The sequence below is a fragment of the Maniola hyperantus genome, chromosome 1 (genome assembly GCF_902806685.2).
Source record: "Maniola hyperantus chromosome 1, iAphHyp1.2, whole genome shotgun sequence".
NCBI classification, from domain to species: domain Eukaryota; kingdom Metazoa; phylum Arthropoda; class Insecta; order Lepidoptera; family Nymphalidae; genus Maniola; species Maniola hyperantus.
Genome location: NC_048536.1, coordinates 13,935,911 through 13,954,169, shown reverse-complemented (window position 1 = coordinate 13,954,169; position 18,259 = coordinate 13,935,911). Strand labels below are relative to the sequence as shown.

The 18,259-nt window shown below is 35.5% G+C and overlaps 2 protein-coding genes across 2 annotated transcripts; one reads left to right on the top strand and one right to left on the bottom strand.

Annotated features, from left to right (window-relative positions):
• Positions 1 to 1,043: 1,043 nt before the first annotated feature.
• LOC117985476 (uncharacterized protein C18orf19 homolog A) lies at positions 1,044 to 4,094 on the top strand. The gene is made up of 3 exons (XM_034972211.2): positions 1,044 to 1,545; positions 2,508 to 2,653; positions 3,416 to 4,094. Exons 1-3 carry the CDS (start codon positions 1,184 to 1,186, stop codon positions 3,652 to 3,654), a joined length of 747 nt encoding a protein of 248 aa, XP_034828102.1. The 5' UTR covers positions 1,044 to 1,183; the 3' UTR covers positions 3,655 to 4,094.
• A 2,204-nt stretch (positions 4,095 to 6,298) lies between these two features.
• On the bottom strand, positions 6,299 to 12,505 carry jub (LIM domain-containing protein jub). Its single transcript, XM_034968854.2, has 6 exons — positions 10,845 to 12,505; positions 10,127 to 10,296; positions 9,680 to 9,742; positions 8,530 to 8,695; positions 7,324 to 7,464; positions 6,299 to 6,545 (listed from the first exon to the last, which is right to left on the bottom strand). The coding sequence occupies exons 1-6, from the start codon at positions 12,322 to 12,324 to the stop codon at positions 6,436 to 6,438; spliced, it is 2,130 nt and encodes a 709-aa protein (XP_034824745.1). The 5' UTR covers positions 12,325 to 12,505; the 3' UTR covers positions 6,299 to 6,435.
• Positions 12,506 to 18,259: the final 5,754 nt, after the last annotated feature.

The following is an 18,259-nucleotide window of genomic DNA, read 5'->3' as shown; positions in this document are numbered from 1 at the left end:
CAATGCTGTCAAAGACTCAAAGCAATAGATATAATGTGTGAGAGATTTGCATTGAATTTGCACAGAGTGCCATTGTTATTTTATGTGATTTATCCAAGGCATTCGATTGCGTTGAGCACGAATTCTTAGTTGAATTGAGCCATTATGGCATCAAAAATACTGCGCTTAGTCTCTTTGATTGATGATTGAATGCACTTGAATGAGATTTGACTTGGTCTTTTCTTCATTTTTTTTAATTTGTAGCCGTTTTTTGTCATTTGAATTCGTTTTTTAATATTTTTTTTTAAATTAAAGCTTTTAGTGTAGCTAGTAAGTGTGTGTAACTAGTCACAGCTTGGTACGTAAAATATCAATTCACCAGCAAAACTTTCCAAATCCACATGGCTTAAGAGTTCAGTACCTTGCAGTATCAGGATTGAAGAGTTGGGATCCGAGGTTTAATGATGTAGGTAGTATATGCTTGGTACTTAAAATAATATTGCACTATTTGCAGTTCCTGAATCACTATTTTTTAGGAGTGCTTTACACTGCATCATCGGGGTTGAAGAGTTGGGACTTGGAGTCCAAGCATGAAGTGGTTGCTTGGTAGCTACAATATTAATTCACTATTGAATCTCGCCCGAATCTCGATAACTTAGCGGGTAGTAACCTTGCAGCATCAGGAGTTGGATTCAGAATTTTTTATGGGACCACCACAGAAACTTCTACTGTTTGTAAAAATATTTGCAAATCGGTCCAGAAACCTAGAAAAAAACGATGTACCCACATTAAAAAAACGGGCCGAGTTGAGAACCACCTCCTTTTACAATTAATAATTAACTATTAATTAAAAATAATATTACCTAGTAACTACAATCTGTGCATTGTAGTCTCATTGTAATGCATTTTTCAATTCCCAATTATTGGCTTTTAGGTGTGCCAGCTGGGCACAGAGTGTTTCGCCAGTGTCACGTTTATGGAGAAGGCACGAAGGAGATTGTTCGGTAATGCATTTTTCAGAAAGCAAATAACACTGCTGTGTCACTGTCAGTGTCAATTCACAATAATTGTCAATGTGTCAAACACATGTCAAGTGCATATTATTTTACAATAATCAAAAATAAGAATTATTGTTGCATTGAAAATGTGTAATAAAGCTTGGTAATTTCTAGATTCAATATTAGTGTAGTTAGTCAAGTCAAAAATGGCTCTTTCGTTTAGAATTTTACATACAAGTAATTTGTTTTTTCGAAACATAACCAAACCGGTGAAATGGAGTGTGCGAAAACACTGTCCTGTAAGACTCTTCTGCAACGGCGTACGATATCAAAATAGTATTTTAGACAGACCTTTATTAGTGGGAAAGGAATGTAGAATATTAGCAAGGCCCGTTCGGCAATGTACAATTCAATCTGGCGATCCTAAGACCCCGCAAGAGCCAGAGAAGAAACCAGGTCTCATACAAAGGTTTAAGCAAATGTATAAAGACTACTGGTACGTCCTTCTCCCTGTACATATGACAACATCAGCTATATGGTTTGGCGGATTTTACTACTGTGTGAGCAGGTAAGTTTCATGTTCAGTAAAAATTCTGGCACTGGTCGCCTGCCACATTAGAATAATGACCACTTGTTACTTATACACAGGTCTAGTATTGTGATACTTACCCATACTAATATTATAAATGCGAAAGTGGAGTCTGTCTGTAAAGCTTTTCACTGCCCAACAGTTTAACCAATTTTAAAGAAATTTGGTACCGAGTAAATTTACATCCTAGAGAAGGACATAGGGTACTTTCTATCACGCAAATTTAAAGAATTCCTACAGGTTTTTAAAAAACCTAAATCCACTTGGACGAAGTCGCTGGCATCATCTAGTGTTTCATAAAGAATCAAGGCAAAGCCCAGTCACAATTCCCGTGACTGCTGTTTACAGATTATGTTTTTTTAAAACTACAAATGAAATAGGCTTGCACTTTACAACAATCATGCTTATTTGAAAGCAATGATAGGTCTGAGCACATTTGCCTGTTTACGCTTGTCTTTAAAGGTATTCAAGTTAAAGTTCATGTTTTGAATTAATAGTTACTAATAGTCATAACATTAATGTTATTGCATCATCATTCATCAGTCAATAGTCAATACCTATGAAACTGCAAGTCATTAGTTAATACTATGTTTTGTTATGTTATTCAACTAGTGACTGAGCAATCATTGGCTAAGGTTCTTTGTGTGATTTTCCATACAAAAATTGTCAATACAATATGTTTATTCCTCTTCTAGAGGATGCTCGTGACTTCGTCCGCGTGGATTTAGGTTTTTAAAAATCCCGTGGGAACTCTGATTTTCCGGGATAAAAGTAGCCTATGTACTTCCCCGAGATGTAAGCTAACTCTGTACCAAATTTCGTCAAAATCAGTTAAACTGTTGGGCCGTGAAAAGCTAGCAGACAGACAGACAGACACACTTTCAAATTTATAATAATAGTATGGATGGAAGTATGAATTTAAATGATTATTTTCTTTGCAGTGGAGTAGATGTTGTCAACCTAATGGAATCAATGGGCATAAGTGAGAAACTGCTCACACCATTGCGGGAGACTGGTGCAGGATACTTTGCACTTGCACTGGCCTGTTATAAACTTATAACACCTTTGCGATATGCAGTAACTGTTGGTAATATAATCACTACCCATTTATTATAAATGCAAAAGTATGTTTGTTCTTCTATCAAACCACAATGGAGCAACATCAATGTGATTTTTTGCATGTTATAGTTATGCAAAAAATCACCATTATAGATATGCCACTTTTAATCCTGGCAAATCATGTCCTTTGGGATTTTTATAAACCTAAATCCACACAGATGAAGTCATAGACATCCAGTAAATTTTAAACTATGTAGAAGAAGAGTGTAATATTTTATGAAACAAATCAAAGCCAGAGCTATGAGCCAGAGTTAATATCTTATTAGACAGTAACCTTGGACTGTTAACTGTAAGAAGTTCAAACTTCTTAAAACACAAAAACAATTCAATAGGGTTTTTAAAAGTTATAATTCGTTGACATAGAGACCAGGCCTCAAATCAAAATATTTGCTTGGTCTTAATGAAGACTTGCTACAACTGCATTCTAAGCAATATAAAAGTTCACAACAGTTAGGGAACTTCTAACAAAATGCTCCAATTCTCGAGGCTCCAACGTCACTGGCAGATGTCACTTGTTAGTACATTTGACATAGGTAGCCCTAATGTAGTCAAATTTTTCTATGATTTTACGTCAAAATAGCCTAACATTTGTCATATTGTCGATTCAGGATCAAACAGAGATAAAAAAAAAGAGTTCCCTCACTCTGACAATACTGAAAGAGTAGTGACCTGACAAAAAAAAATTGATAGCTTCAAATACTAGTTTTTAAATATCTTTGTTATCTTAAAGGTGCAACCACATATGCTATAAATAGACTGACAGCATTTGGATGGATTAAACCAGTCCCTTCAAGGACAAGACTTAAGGAGATGCTTCAAGAAAGGAAGGATAATATTCAAGATAGATTTCAGGAAAGTAAGCAACACTACCAGACCCAAATACAAGAGAGAAAGACACAAGTCATGGATGAAATGCAACGATATAAGACAGAAATGAAAAATATAAAAAATAGGGTTAAAAAAATGTAAATTAACCTCTTTTTGAAATATATTAGAAGTTTCTTAAAACTTTTAAAGCCAGTCGTTTGCTATGTATAATTAACTAAAATGAACTGGGAAATCTTAAAATCCTTATACGAAATAATTATAGTTTTAAAATATTTATTGTTAAAAATATATAAATACAAAAGTATTATTTAACAAAATTATTTTTATTTAATAGAAAGAACTAGGATAAACACATTTCAATTGTCAAAATGTACAGACATCATAAACTAAAAACAATTAAGTAAGTACCTACGAAACTGGACAGCACATAACTGGAATGTTTACAATGGTGCTATTTCTCTTCTAGTTTATAATCACAAGAAGGTATAAATATAGTAAGAAGGTAGTTCTTAATAGAGCCAGATGTGCCGTCTCTTGTATGAAAATAAAATTAATAAATGCATTAAAGATATTAAAAATAATCAATTTTATTTCCCCAGATGACACAATAGAAGTTGTTTCGACAATACTGTTTACTTATTATGCAAAAAAATGCAACTTGAGACCTTATTCAAAAATGTAGTTTTTCTAATTTATTATTCCCTCCTGACTTCAAGGATCCCAAATAAGCGCAAATTATTGTTATATCACATATAAATTGTAGGCATAAACCATTTCTGGCTCCATTAAATTACATTTGATTATATCATTACCTATCTAATAATCATGCATACAATAAATCTAATTAATTTAATATAATCTACAAAAGGTTAATTCTCAGTCACACATCTCTACTCAACACCACAACTAACCAACAGTCCCATTGCCACTTACACTATACATCAAGTTGTCGAAGGATACCTTGTATTTAAAGCTAAATTGAGTCACTTCACACATACATTTTATTAGGTAGTAAAATGTTGTTCTAACATCAAAATAGCTACACATTGAGCATATTATGTATTCACATATTATGAATTTTTTTGAGGACGACTCTCATTTCTTAAGTATAATTGAACCATTTGATTTTGTGAGTTGTGACTTTTTAATACGAATTTTTTTGTTCCAGTTTTAACGAAATTAATCAATGGAATTTATTACCAATGTGACAATCTAGGTCCAGAAAACATGGTTGTTCTCTTATATTAATGGCCTAAGAGTCAGCATGTGCCAGACCTTCCTTATTTTATAAAAGCTGAAAGTTTCTCTCCCCAATATTGGGATGAACGTTAGTTTGGATCATCGTGGCTCCCAAAGTTAACAAGTAATAAAGGTGTAAAACATCTTATATTAAAGTTGAAGGTCTTATTTTTTATATTTTCTTCAGAATAGTATTAGAAATCACGTCATGCATTGCCAGACACTTAGTATGGTAGCAACCCCCTGCCAGACACCTTTAAAGTTTAATAAATTATTAACGTTTAAGGGTATCTGGCGGGGGTTCCCACGACACTAAGCGTCTGGCGATGATGTGATTTTTAATACTACCTACTCCAAAAAAAATATTTAAAAATTAGACTTTATAGTTTGACGTAAGATTATATATACCTTTAGTACCTGTTATCTCCCAAAGCCACTATAATCCAAACAAACATCCTAACAAAAGTTTCTCCCAGTGTTGGGGAGAATACACAGAGAAACTTTCAGCTTTCATAAAATAAGGAAGGTCTGGCACGCGCTGGCTCTCTCTATAATTTTTATAACAATTTAATAAAACTTTAACATTTCACTTTGTTCTATTACATCTTATAATTAATTTTAATCAACATAATATAATTTCGCACATTCCTAAATTTTCCATAAACAGAATATTCAAACATAGCATATCCATTATGCTAATTTTAAGAGTCAATAGTAGTGATTATAGCTGGCAACTCTTAACAGAGGTCCTAATGACTGCATAATCTTATTGTTTTAGATCTAATATCCACATGTTGCACCAACAAAGTTCACCTTATTGAACATACCATAGTCCATAACCATAGCACAGAAATCTATCTGCAATATACTTATGTGCGAAGTTATGACACATGCGAATACATTAGTGTTGTGCTGTGTTACAATGCATGTCATGTGTAGTGCATGCCAGACCAGAGCACCACAATAGACTCTGCTATTAGACTTCAATGACTTACTCTGATCACTATCTGTAGTCTCAATGCACCAAGACATTGGGGCCGATTCTCTAGTACACAATCTCTAAACTAAACTAAATTAACAGGTCTAAATCTAGTGCTTTCCTTTTCCGCAAGCAACATTATGACAGGGATAGCAATAGATTTAGACGTGATATTTTAGTTTAGTTTAGAGATTGTGTACAAAGGAATTAGCCACAATGTGTATGCATAACTCTGTCCTATAATACAATTTCGTAGTAAAATCATTGAATGAAATGTATGGAACAGATATTCCAAACAAAAATCATGTTCTATGAAGCTATCATACTTGATATGGCACTGGCCATCAAAGTTATATATGCGAAAGCAAGTTGCAGTCATCAAGAATGTTTGTTTGGAATGGTCAATCCAGTGTAGTAGGTAGTACATAGAGAGGCTGATTACCACACATTTACATATTCACCAACCAAGGTTTGTACCAAGGAACACCTATCTTTATTGTCAAATGTCAATAATGGCAATTCGTAGTGAAATAAACTGCAGGCGGATTTTAATTTGCCAGTCATTGTTTTCGCTTAGTTTCACTACAATGAAGACTACACATAGTCTTCAAATATTTTAACAATTCATAAAAATCACAGCGTTTTGCATCACTAATATGCAAAAGCACACAACATTCTGGAAGCCAGAGGTATGACGTGACGGTTTAGCCCATATACTGGTAGGAGGCGGGCGAAAGATGCGGCGCGGGCGGCATGCCCGGCCCCGTGGCCGCGCCGATGGTGGACAGGTGGCAGGCGCGGCACATTAGCTTGCCTGAAAACAATCAAAATAGTATATTTGAATAAATTGGTCAAGTGCGAGTTGAACTTGCACACTATTCTGTACCCATCTTACAAAAATCACACATTTTTTTTATTTTCATTGTGCCCATTTTGAAATTCTCATTATTAGTTGTTACAGCGGCAACAGATGAGACATTGTGTGAAAATTTCATCTCTACTGTTCATGAGATACAGCCACTGAGAGCACCACCTTTGCAATTTTTTTTATTATTTGATAGGCTTGCACTTGACGACAATCATTCTTAAAAAAGCAATGATGAGGTTTAGGTTGGAGCGCGCGCGGAGATTCACTCTTATTTTGAAGGTACGTAGATTATACATGAAACACGGACGCCGGAAGGGCATTCCAAACCTTAGCAGTTTGTATCAGACACATAGAGTAAAAACCGGTCAAGTGCGAGTTAGGCTCGCGCACCGAGGGTTCCGCACTACAGTCGTATTTTTTCGACATTTTGCACAATAATTCAAAAACTATGAAGTATAAAAATAAATAAAAATCTGTTTTAGAATGCACAGGTATGATATTACTTTCATATGATACCCCACTTGATTTTTTCAGATTTTCCCCCTTATAAGACCTACCTACCTGCTAAATTTCATCATTCATTCATAAATTTCATGTAGGTTTCTTGACAAGCAGACAGACGGACAGACAGACAGACAACCAAAGTGATCCTATAAGGGTTCCGTTTTTCCTTGTGAGGTACGGAACCCTAAAAACGATTAGATAATACATTTCGTTCACGTACCAGCTAATGGATAGCAGCGCTTGTCGGGCTCGTCAGTGAGTTGCATGCCGCAGACGCAGCACATGTAGCAGTCCACGTGAAAATCGCGGTCCATCGACACCACGCGCACCGTCTCGTCCGTACCTTCCACAGGAGTTATACCTGGAAAATATCATCCATACTAGTATTATAAATGCGAAAGTGTGTCTGTCTGTCTGCTAGCTTTTCACGGCTCCACCATTCAACCGATTTTGACGAAATTTGGTACAGAGGTAGCTTGCAACCCGGGGAAGGACATAGGCTACTTTTTATCCCGGAAAATTCCTAAATCCATGCGTACGAAATCGCGGGCATCAGCTAGTTGTTAATAAAAACAAGCCCCATTGGTCCAAGAAACTGGCTAATAAATGTGTACAGTTTTGGACTATATATTTTACTAGATGATGCCAGCGACTACGTCCGCGTGGATTTGGGTTCTAAAAAATCCCGTGGGAACCCTTCAATTTTCCGAGCCTATGTCCTTCCCCGGGGTGTAAGCTAACTCTGTACCAAATTTCATTAAAATCGGTTGAACTGTTGGGCCGGGAAAAGCTAGCAGACTGACAGACACACTTTCGCATTTATAACATTAGTATGGATTTTGGTTTCAATAAAAATTTAGTGATATATCTCTTCCAAGTTAACCAGCTTCTATCATAGACTACATTGTCACTTACCACCAGGTGAGATTGCAGTCAAAGGCTAACTTATGGAATAAAATAAAAAAAACATTCTGCCCAGAACTAAAAAAATGTTAACATTTTGGTTTATTGGCATTGACTGACTTAGCTAACAATGTATATTTGTACAGCTTGTGGTACCCCACTGTGTGTCATCATGATCAACCCATCGCCGGCTCACTACAGAGGGCGGGTCTCCTGTCAGAGTGAGAACGATTTCGGCCATAGTCCACCCCACTGGCCAAGTGCGGATTGGCAGACTTCACACACCTTTGAGAGCATTATGGAAAACTCTCAGGTATGCAGGTTTCCTCACGATTTTTTCCTTCACCGTTAAAGCAAGTGATATATTTTAATTACTTAAAAACGCACATAACTCCGAAAAGTTAGAGGTGCGTGCCCAGGATCTAACCCCCCAACCTCCGATTGGAATGCGGACATCCTAACCACTAGGCTACCACAGTTTACCACTGTGTGCATGTGTTATGAATTATCAAAGTGCACTGACCTTTACCACAGCTGGCACACTTGGGAGCAAACATGCGATGGTAATCATTGACACAGTAGATCTTGTTGTCAACGTCCACAGTGAAGGGAACCCCGTCCAGGCACTCGTTGCAGATACAGCAGCGGAAACAACCAGGGTGGTATGACTTCCCCATTGCTTGTAAAATCTGTAAAGAAAAGAAAGAAGATCTGTAAGGAAGCTCTTGTTACATAGGCAAACAGGCTGAGAATCCATCGAACAGCCCAGCAGCCTAGTATTTGACAACTAGTCAAATCAGTGACTTTTTATCCAAACGTTGCGCTTAGTAAGCGAGATTCTATGAAATACTGGAATGTGACGTTAATCGTGATTAATCGATAATTTAAAATAGTTATTACACTTAAAACTAACAAAAGACGTGGATTTTACCTATTTTGGAAGATCCTCTATTAAATAATCACTGAGAAATAATTTATTTTTGATATAGTCAAATACCAAATTGACAACGCTGGAAATATTTTTTTAATTAAAGAAAAGGTGTGTATTATATTAAGTATATAGCTGAAATACATGGAGTTTTTACCTCTAGGGAAGTCTCTGAATGCTAATCTGAGTTGATAATCAAGATTAGTTAATCTATTATACTACCTAGCGGGCACATATAATTTTGCCTGCCTGAATTTGTGGAGTCACCTTCAGTAAAGACTGATAAAATTTCACACAAAATGTGTAACTTAGTATAGATAAAGTCTAAGTCTAAACAAGTTCAAAGTTTACTAAAATGGGAACAGATAATTCCAATTGATAAGAGCTAACAGCTATCAGCTTGTACATAAATACAAATAACCATGTGCACTACAAAAATAATACATTAAAACATTATCTATAAGGGACTGCAATATATCTATGAATTGTTAGTTTACCTCATGCAATAAATAAATTACAGAATATTAACAACTAGCTGATGCTCACGAATTCGTTTGCGTGGATTTAGGTTTTTAAAAATCCTGTAGGAACTGTTTGATTTTCTGGAATAAAAAGTGGTTTTTTTCACTGTCCAGGTCTTTAACCATCCAAAATTACGTCCATCTGTTGCGACGTGATTGAAGGACAAACCAACAAGCCAATAAACCACTTTCGCATTCATAATATGGGTAGTGATGTGACTTACCATTTCCATTATTAGATGCCCACATATTGCACATTTCTCTGCCGTTTGTTGAAATCCGGAGTACTAAAAGAAATAATCAATTGTACACCAAAATAATAAAAATATATAACAAAGATGTTTGCAAATACAACAGGTGGCCTTATCGCTAAAATAGCGATCTCTTACAGGCAACCTCAGGGTAAAGGATATAATAAAAATTAAAGAAGCGGAAGGGGTGTACAAATTAAATAAAGTAAATACACAAAATATAATATGTATTTTTTTTTATTTTTTATTTTTATTGTTATTTTATTTTATTTTATTATATGTATGTACCTATAATAATAAAAATACAACAGTAAATAAGAGAGGAATAGAGGGCAAATAAGAGGAATAAAAGTAAAAATAAAATAAATAAACACATCAAATTGAGGATAAATAAATTAAGTTAAAGTAAGTAATACATACCAGATAATCCTCTTCACAATAAACTTTTCCGTGAACATTATAGAAGGCCTTGCCTCTTAAGGCTCTGCCACATGAGCAGCATATGAAACAGTTTGTATGGTAAAGGTTGCCCATAGCCTGGCATGCCTGGCCTGCACCCGTGACTCCAGCACCACAGGTGTGACATATACCTGGAAGGAGCAACAATTTATGAAGACTGTAAAATACAGTACCTGGCAGGAAATATTGTAAATCAACCTTTAGAATGAGATTTCAGTTCTGTAGAGCATTGTCTCCGTCACTTATACCTATGTGACGTTTTGTCAGTCTCAAAGACAGAGACAATGCTCTACAAACCGCTATCTCTTTACTGTACATCATTAGTCTAAGTATACCAGGCTGTCTACCAGCAGAGACGAGTGGTGATTGCTTACAAGGGGTATCACATCATCCGCCCTGAAAAACTACTTTAAGATACAACCAAATATATACAAATAAGATACAACTAAAGAAAGATAGGAAATAATGCTAGAAAGTTGACAAAGTACATTATCCTTCAGGAGTACAGGAATGTATGTAGTCAGTATCAAAGTTGAAAAAAAAATTGTCATAATTTGCACGGCCTGAAAAGGTAAACTCCACAATAGGTTACAGAAGTTCAAAGATCAAATGTTAACATGCAATTGTCAAAAATAGGAATCAAGAAATAATATATTTCATAAAGTTCAAAGGTCTTTACCAAAGTATTCTCCTTCCTCATCCTGCCTCTCCATTTCTTCTTCAAGCTGTCGTGTTAATTCCTCTATTTTACGCTGAGCTTCGCTAGGCCCCGGTGGCCGTGGAGGGGTGATACTGTAAGGGAGGAGGCTCTTTCCACGGCCTCCAGACCCTCGCGACCCTCCAGACAACTGGGAGACCGAGCTAGGAGTAGGACTAGGAGCAGGAGATTGCACGGGTGAACACATAGATGCCATGTTACGAGAACTTATTGATTCTGATGCTAGAGACACATTGTCCTTGTTTGCTGCAGCGACAGCAGCTGCGGGTGATCCACCAGTCATGCAAACATAGTCTGAGCCGTTGGTATCCTCAACTATGTGCATTCTGTTGGGGATAGGCTTTGGGTTGGCAATGTAACTGCCATTAACAGCAGGCTTCACTTTCCCCAGTCCGTTCCCCACTGGAGGTGGTGGTTTTGGGTGGAAGTATTTTGGAGCAATGACAGCCCCCTGAACCTCAGTAGCAATATTTGCCTTAGGTCTCTGAGCACTTGGTGCAATTGATGCATAAATGGCTGTGGAAGGAATTGTCACAAGTTTGTCATCAAAACTCACAGAGTTATTATTTTTTAAAAGAGCACTGACATTAGTGTATTTTGGTGGTGCAGACTTCATAATAGTATAATCACTACTAGAGTTATCAGTTGAGATGTAGGGTGGTGGGGGAGGCACCTTGTCTACTTTGCTCTTATCATTCAGCAGTTTCTGAGAACTACTCCTGTTTATTGTGGTGTTGGGCACCTGCGGTCCTGGTACAGAGCCTTGCTGCATGTATTGCTGGTCCACGTTAGGTTGCACTTTATAGTCGATCTTATCATTTTCAGGACAAAGCATATTCTCATAGAGCAGTGGATTTAATTTAGTTTTGTTATTAACGGGCACCTGAGGCTGCGCCTTGCTGTACCGGGTGTTGTAGTACCCGTCGGCGACGAGCGGCGAGCTCTGGTACAGCTGGTGGTAGTACGGGGGCTGCGGTAACTGTTGCTCGCCGTAATATTCGATGTTTTCGTACACTGGCGGTGGATACTGAGTGTTTGTATTTCCTGGTATTTCGTACAAATCTTCCGTTTGATAACTGAGCGACCTTTGCGAAATAGAGTCTATAGATCGCGTAGGGCTCGCCGGAAGGGCTGTCGTGTTAATATCGCGTTTATTGATCGACGCTATGGTCTCTACTCGCTTGGGAGTCGCGAATTTCGAAGACGCTATTACATTCGATCGCTCGTAAAAACTGTAATCTTGACGATTTACAGGAGCATTTTCTAAAGTAAAACTCTCTATCGCACCGACGGGCCTAGGTTTCGCTTGAGCACTTAAATTGGAAGTAGAAGCAGAGTGCGCTTGCTCAGTATCATTTTCGTCTTTGTTGGATATTTTTAAATCTTGTAAACCTAGAACACACCGTTGCTCCTCGGAGTTAGTTCTTCTTGAGGAATCCATAATTGAACAAAATTGTGATAACTTCAATCGCACAACTGAAAATTACACAAAAAACATTTATGATTCATAATAATTTTTTGTAATCTTCAACAAAACATCATAGTAAATTCTAAACACCGATTCTAAAAAAACTTCCGAGTTGTTGTAATGTGTTGTGTTGTGTTGTAAAGTTGCAACAAAAAAACTAAATTAGTGATGTGGTGGGTGATGAAGCGAATGAACATCGATAACTAAACACGAGGCATTAATCAATAATTTCATAATCGATTACGCATTTTTTCTCAAAATGTTGTAACAGCTTCAAACAAAGAAAAATTATTTTAAATAACACATAAAAGATTGTAAAAATATCTGTTGTAGTTACTTAACTATATTTTGTTGTTACCTTACCATGTCTAAGTCTAGTCAGTCGGTGGACTATGAGCAGGCAGATTGGTTGAAACACAGATTGGCGTGATTGGAAACAACTTCCCTAGCGGGAAAATAACTCTCAGTAGGTAGGTACTCTCAGCTAATTATCCAGTATATGGGAAATAATACAGGAAATAGCTCTAGGCTTTATTGTGATCTATGCAATATTTTTATGTGTAATCTATACTTACTATACAATGTTGTAATCTATACTATACAATATACCTATTTATCTATTTTTATCTTGCAACAAGTGGCAACCCTATAAGAATAGGTATAAAATTTTGAACGTTGTTAGGAAGCTTGCTCTCTGTAGGAATATCTACTCATGTGCTGTGGTGACGTTCATTTAAAATATGTGTACCTAGTAACAAAACCATCGATTTATCATCAACCTGAGCCGAGTTTAATTATTCACTACATTGGATAAACCGAGTAAACAAATAGGTACATCACTAGACTCATGTTACCGTTACCACAGATAAAGTTCTTGATTCTTGGTCTGCAGTTTGTCTGTCATTTTGCATCCTAGATCCCATAGATTACCTATCTACTATCTAGATCCTATCCATTTCAAGGTCCATGATCCTATCCTATATATATGTTATTATCTGTGCCATACTGTGCATGGCATAGAGGTACCTAATCATTCATTCCACAGACCAATAACATTGATTCATTCATCCAAGGTGCATGGTGCTGGGCTGTGCCGTCGCCCGCAAGCTCAGAAAAACTCAGACTAACTTCAGAAAAATGACGATCCCGCAAGGAACCCGTATTCCACAGACCAGAAAAAAAGCTGTATTCTCTTTGGTCGTCATGTCATTTTGTTGTACGCCTGTGTACTGCTCTGTACGTCAATGGTTGTAATTTGTAATCTATATGTTATTGGTCTGTGTTTGTAATTATTGTTAGTAGCGTTTGGGACTTGCGTTTTTGGCGGGAAACGCGAAGCGCGCTTTTTAATTGAAAATTGTTAAAAATATAGTTTTTGAGTGTAAATAGTACATTATTTTGTAAATAGTTTTCGTTAAACTGTGGTACAATGCCGTCAGATAGTGACGGCGGTGATTTGGAACCAGCAGCGGGCAAAAAGAGGAAGAAAATGCAAAAGGAGAAACCCTCTGAAAGTGATGGTGCAAAATACAAACCATTTATAAAACCAGGGTATCGCCGGGCGTACGGCGATACTAGTACCAATTCAGAATTCCCTGTATACGTAGAAAGCACAGAAGATATCAAACTAGGAAACAAAAATCCCCTAGTGGTATCCAAATATTTTAAACAAGTAAAAGGTGTAAGTGAAAGTAGGCGCATAAACGCTACTAAAATTATGCTTGTCTTCAAACAAGCGACAGCGGCTAATGACTTTTTGAAGCACGAGTGCCTTTCAGTTTATAAACTTCGAGCGTTCATCCCGGCGTCCTCTGTGGAAAGGGTAGGGGTGGTTAGGTTCATTCCAAAAGAATCTAGCAATCAGGAACTATTCAATAAACTCTCCTCGGAAAGTGAAGTAATAGGTGTAAAGAGATTTTTGAAAAAAGTGGGAGAGGAGCTAATTCCTCTGTCCACTATCAGTGTAATTTTCAGCGGTACTAGTCTACCGCAGTACATTTATTTGGACAACTGGAGATACAAAGTTTTCACTTATGTTCCTCCTTTAATGCAATGTTTTAAATGTATGAAATTTAACCATTATGGGAAAATTTGTAAAAATCAGCAAATATGCTCACGGTGCGCTGGTGAGCACCATTACAAGGACTGCACGACGGATACACTGAAGTGCAGCAATTGTGGGGGTGCGCATCTTGCAATATCAAAAACGTGTCCTGTAAAGGCAGCGAGAATGGAGAGGAACAAAAAAGAAACCTACTCAAAAGTAGTTCAAATAAGTAGTGCGAGTTTCCCTCCACTCCCAAAGCCTCAGAGCCCTCAGACATATCAAAAAAGCCAAACTACATACTCACAGCCTAAGCAAACTACACAGACAAAGACAGAAATTTCACACAATGATATTGTAAATAACTCTAAGCTTTTAGGAGCCATAGTAAACACTTTGGTTACAATAGGGAACTCTAATAATATTAAGACTACTAATCAAATCAAAGAAACATTTTTAGAACATTTAAATAAAATATAATGGATTCTCACCTAACTATTGTGCAGCATAATATCCAAAGTATTAACAATAAGAAACCCTTGGTTAAAACATTTTTGGAACAACATAATATTGATATTTTGCTATTAAATGAGACCTGGCAAAAAAATACAAGTAATCCTATTAGATTTTCAGGATATAATTTTGTAGGAAAAAATGCAAATAATGAACATGGTGGAGTAGGCATTTTATTAAAAAATACATTAAAATATAAAATATTGCCAACACAATTTTATCAAGATGTCCAGTCCATAGCAATTTCTCTAGAAACTAATATTGGTTCCGTGTCGATTCTATGTGTTTATTGTCCACCTAAAAATAACAATTATTGTAGAATTAATAAACTTAAAAATATTATTGCTAGCTTACCAAAACCTTGTATAGTCTCAGGAGATTTTAACGCGCATCATATTGCTTTTGGGTGCAGTTGTACAAATTCAAGAGGCAAAACATTGTTTGAAATTTTTGATGAACATGACCTATGCCTGTTAAACACAGGTGTATCTACTACAGTACAAAGACCTAATGCAAATAGCTCTGCTATTGATGTGACAGGGGTGAGTCCCGTACTAGCACCTCTATGTGAATGGTCAGTGGGTGACGATCCTTTGGGTAGTTACCACTATCCAACATTTACAAAATTAAGCCTAGTTCCATCTAAATATTCTGTCAATGACAAAGTAGAGAAATTTCTATTTCATAAAGCAGATTGGACCAAATATTATGCAAAATCAGAGGAATACTTTAAAGGTATAACTTTTGATGAAAAAGATCCTTCACAGTCTTATGATAAGTTCTGTGAAGTTTTAAATACTCTTAGAAAAGAATTCGTTCCTTATGTAAAAATTGAAGGTCCTAGACTTTTTAAAACTCCTGCTCCTTGGTGGGATGAAAACTGTGAAGTTGCTGTTAAAAATTCGAGAGAAGCTTTACAGTTATATAAAAGAAATGGGTTGATGGAAAATTACATTAATTATAAACAATTGGATGCACAAAAAAAATTAATAATTAAGGATGCTAAGAAAAATAGTTGGTACAAGTTATGTTCAACATTCAATAGATATACTCCTATTACTCGAGTATGGAATTATATGAAAATGTTTAAACGTATTAAAAACCCACCACAGCATAAAAATGATGTATGGATTCCCGATTTTATTTCAAAATTTAAACATGATAACAATAACACAACGTTAAATACCTCTGTTTTCGAATTTAATAATGATTCTGACAAGCATATGTTACTTTTAAAGCCTTTCACTTTTGCAGAATTTAATATAGCACTTAAATCAAGAAAAAACTCTACACCCGGCTTAGATAACATTCCATATATAATGATTAAAAAATTGCATAAATTAGGTCAATTAGCTTTACTTGATATATTTAATAGGCTATGGGATAATCAATGTGTTCCAGAGAGTTGGAAGATCCAATGTATAGTACCGATTTTAAAACCTGATAAATCTTCATCTGATTGTAATTCATACAGACCAATATCACTAACATCATGCATAGGAAAATTATTTGAACAAATGCTAAAACTGAGATTAGATTATTTTACAGAAAAAAATAAATTATTACCAACATTCCAATACGGTTTCCGAAAAGGAAGAAGTGCTAATGAGAGTTTGACATCATTTGTATCGGATTTAAGAAGCTGTAAGTTATCAAAAGATGCTGCAGTATGTGTATTTTTGGATATAGAAGGTGCTTATGATAATGTTGATTTAAACCAGATTATTACTTCTCTTCATGAAATTGGCATTCCTGGAAAAATGTTAAAATGGCTATCAAATTTTTTAAATAACAGAAAGTTTTATGTTAAGTATAATAATATACTTCATGGACCTAACTCAACAAGTAAAGGCCTTATGCAAGGTGCATCATTATCTCCAATTTTATACAATTTATATACCTCTCAAATTGAGAAATATGTAACAACAAAGGATGTTAAAATTTTACAATTTGCAGATGACTTGTTATTATATAGTGTAAATAAAAATGTAGAAATAGCTGTAAATAATGTTAATTCAGCATTGACTCAGGTGCAAAATTATTACCAAAACACTTTAAAATTAAGTATTAATACCTCTAAAAGTTCATGCATGGTATTTGGTGGACCAGTAGATGTAAACATTAAATATAATAACTTAGATGTTCCAATTGTAAGAAATAAGAAGTTCTTAGGAGTAATTTTTGATACAAAACTAAAATTCGATGCTCACATTAACTACATTTGTAAAAATGCATTAAAAAGCATTAATCTTATTAGATGTTTAGCTGGTACATTTTGGGGTTCAGATCCCAAAGTTCTGACTTTGTTGTACAATAGTATGGTTAGAAGTCATTTTGATTATAGCTGTCTTGCGTATATGCAAACTAATCCATCGTTGTTGAAAAAATTGGATGTCATTCAAAATATAGGTTTGAGAATAATAAGTGGAGCAATGCGGTCTACACCTATTAATTCAATGGAAGTAGAAACATGTATCCCTCCTTTGCCGGTGAGACGTGTTTATTTGGCTGAAAAGTTTTGTTTGAAGCAACTATTCGCTAACTCCAACTTGGTAAACAAATTATTACTTCCACAGGATTTATTAAAAGTTACTGAAGCATCAATTGAAACTCTACAACCTACAGCGGAAGCACTTCTTTCCGGTAAAGGACCTACTATGTCAATGATTATGACTTATATGCATAGTATTGCTAGTAAGATAAATGTGAATGACGTTTGGCCTATGTATGATTGCCACTATGATGTAATAAACCTCGGAAATAGAATACACATCACTGATATTAAATCCAATTTAGACTTCCTATTGTTCATTGAAGAAAATTGTATAAATCATTATAGGATATATTCGGATGGTTCTAAAAATGAGAACTTTGTAAGTTCTGCTTTCTATGATTCACAGTTAAAAAAATGTAGATCATATAAATTAAACTCTGACTGCAGTGTGTTTACTGCTGAATGCGTTGCCCTGTTCAAGGCATTGGAATATATCAAAGAAGAATTAATGTTTAAAATTAATAACTATGTTTTAATAACAGACTCGAAAAGTGTTCTTTTAGCTATAAATAATTTTAATTTTAGTAATTATAAATTAGTTTATATTATTTTCCAAATTAAAAATGTACTACTTAATTTAAAACAAAGGGGAATTAATATAGAATTTGTTTGGGTACCCTCCCACAGAGGCATAACAGGAAATGAAGTGGTTGATTCTGCTACAAGAAGAAGTAATTTTTATGAAGATTGTTCAAGTAGCATCAAAGTGCCATTTACGGATTTATGCAATACAATTAAAATAAGACAAAAGAAATTGTGGAGTGAAGTGTGGGATGTGACTAATAAAAATAAAGGAA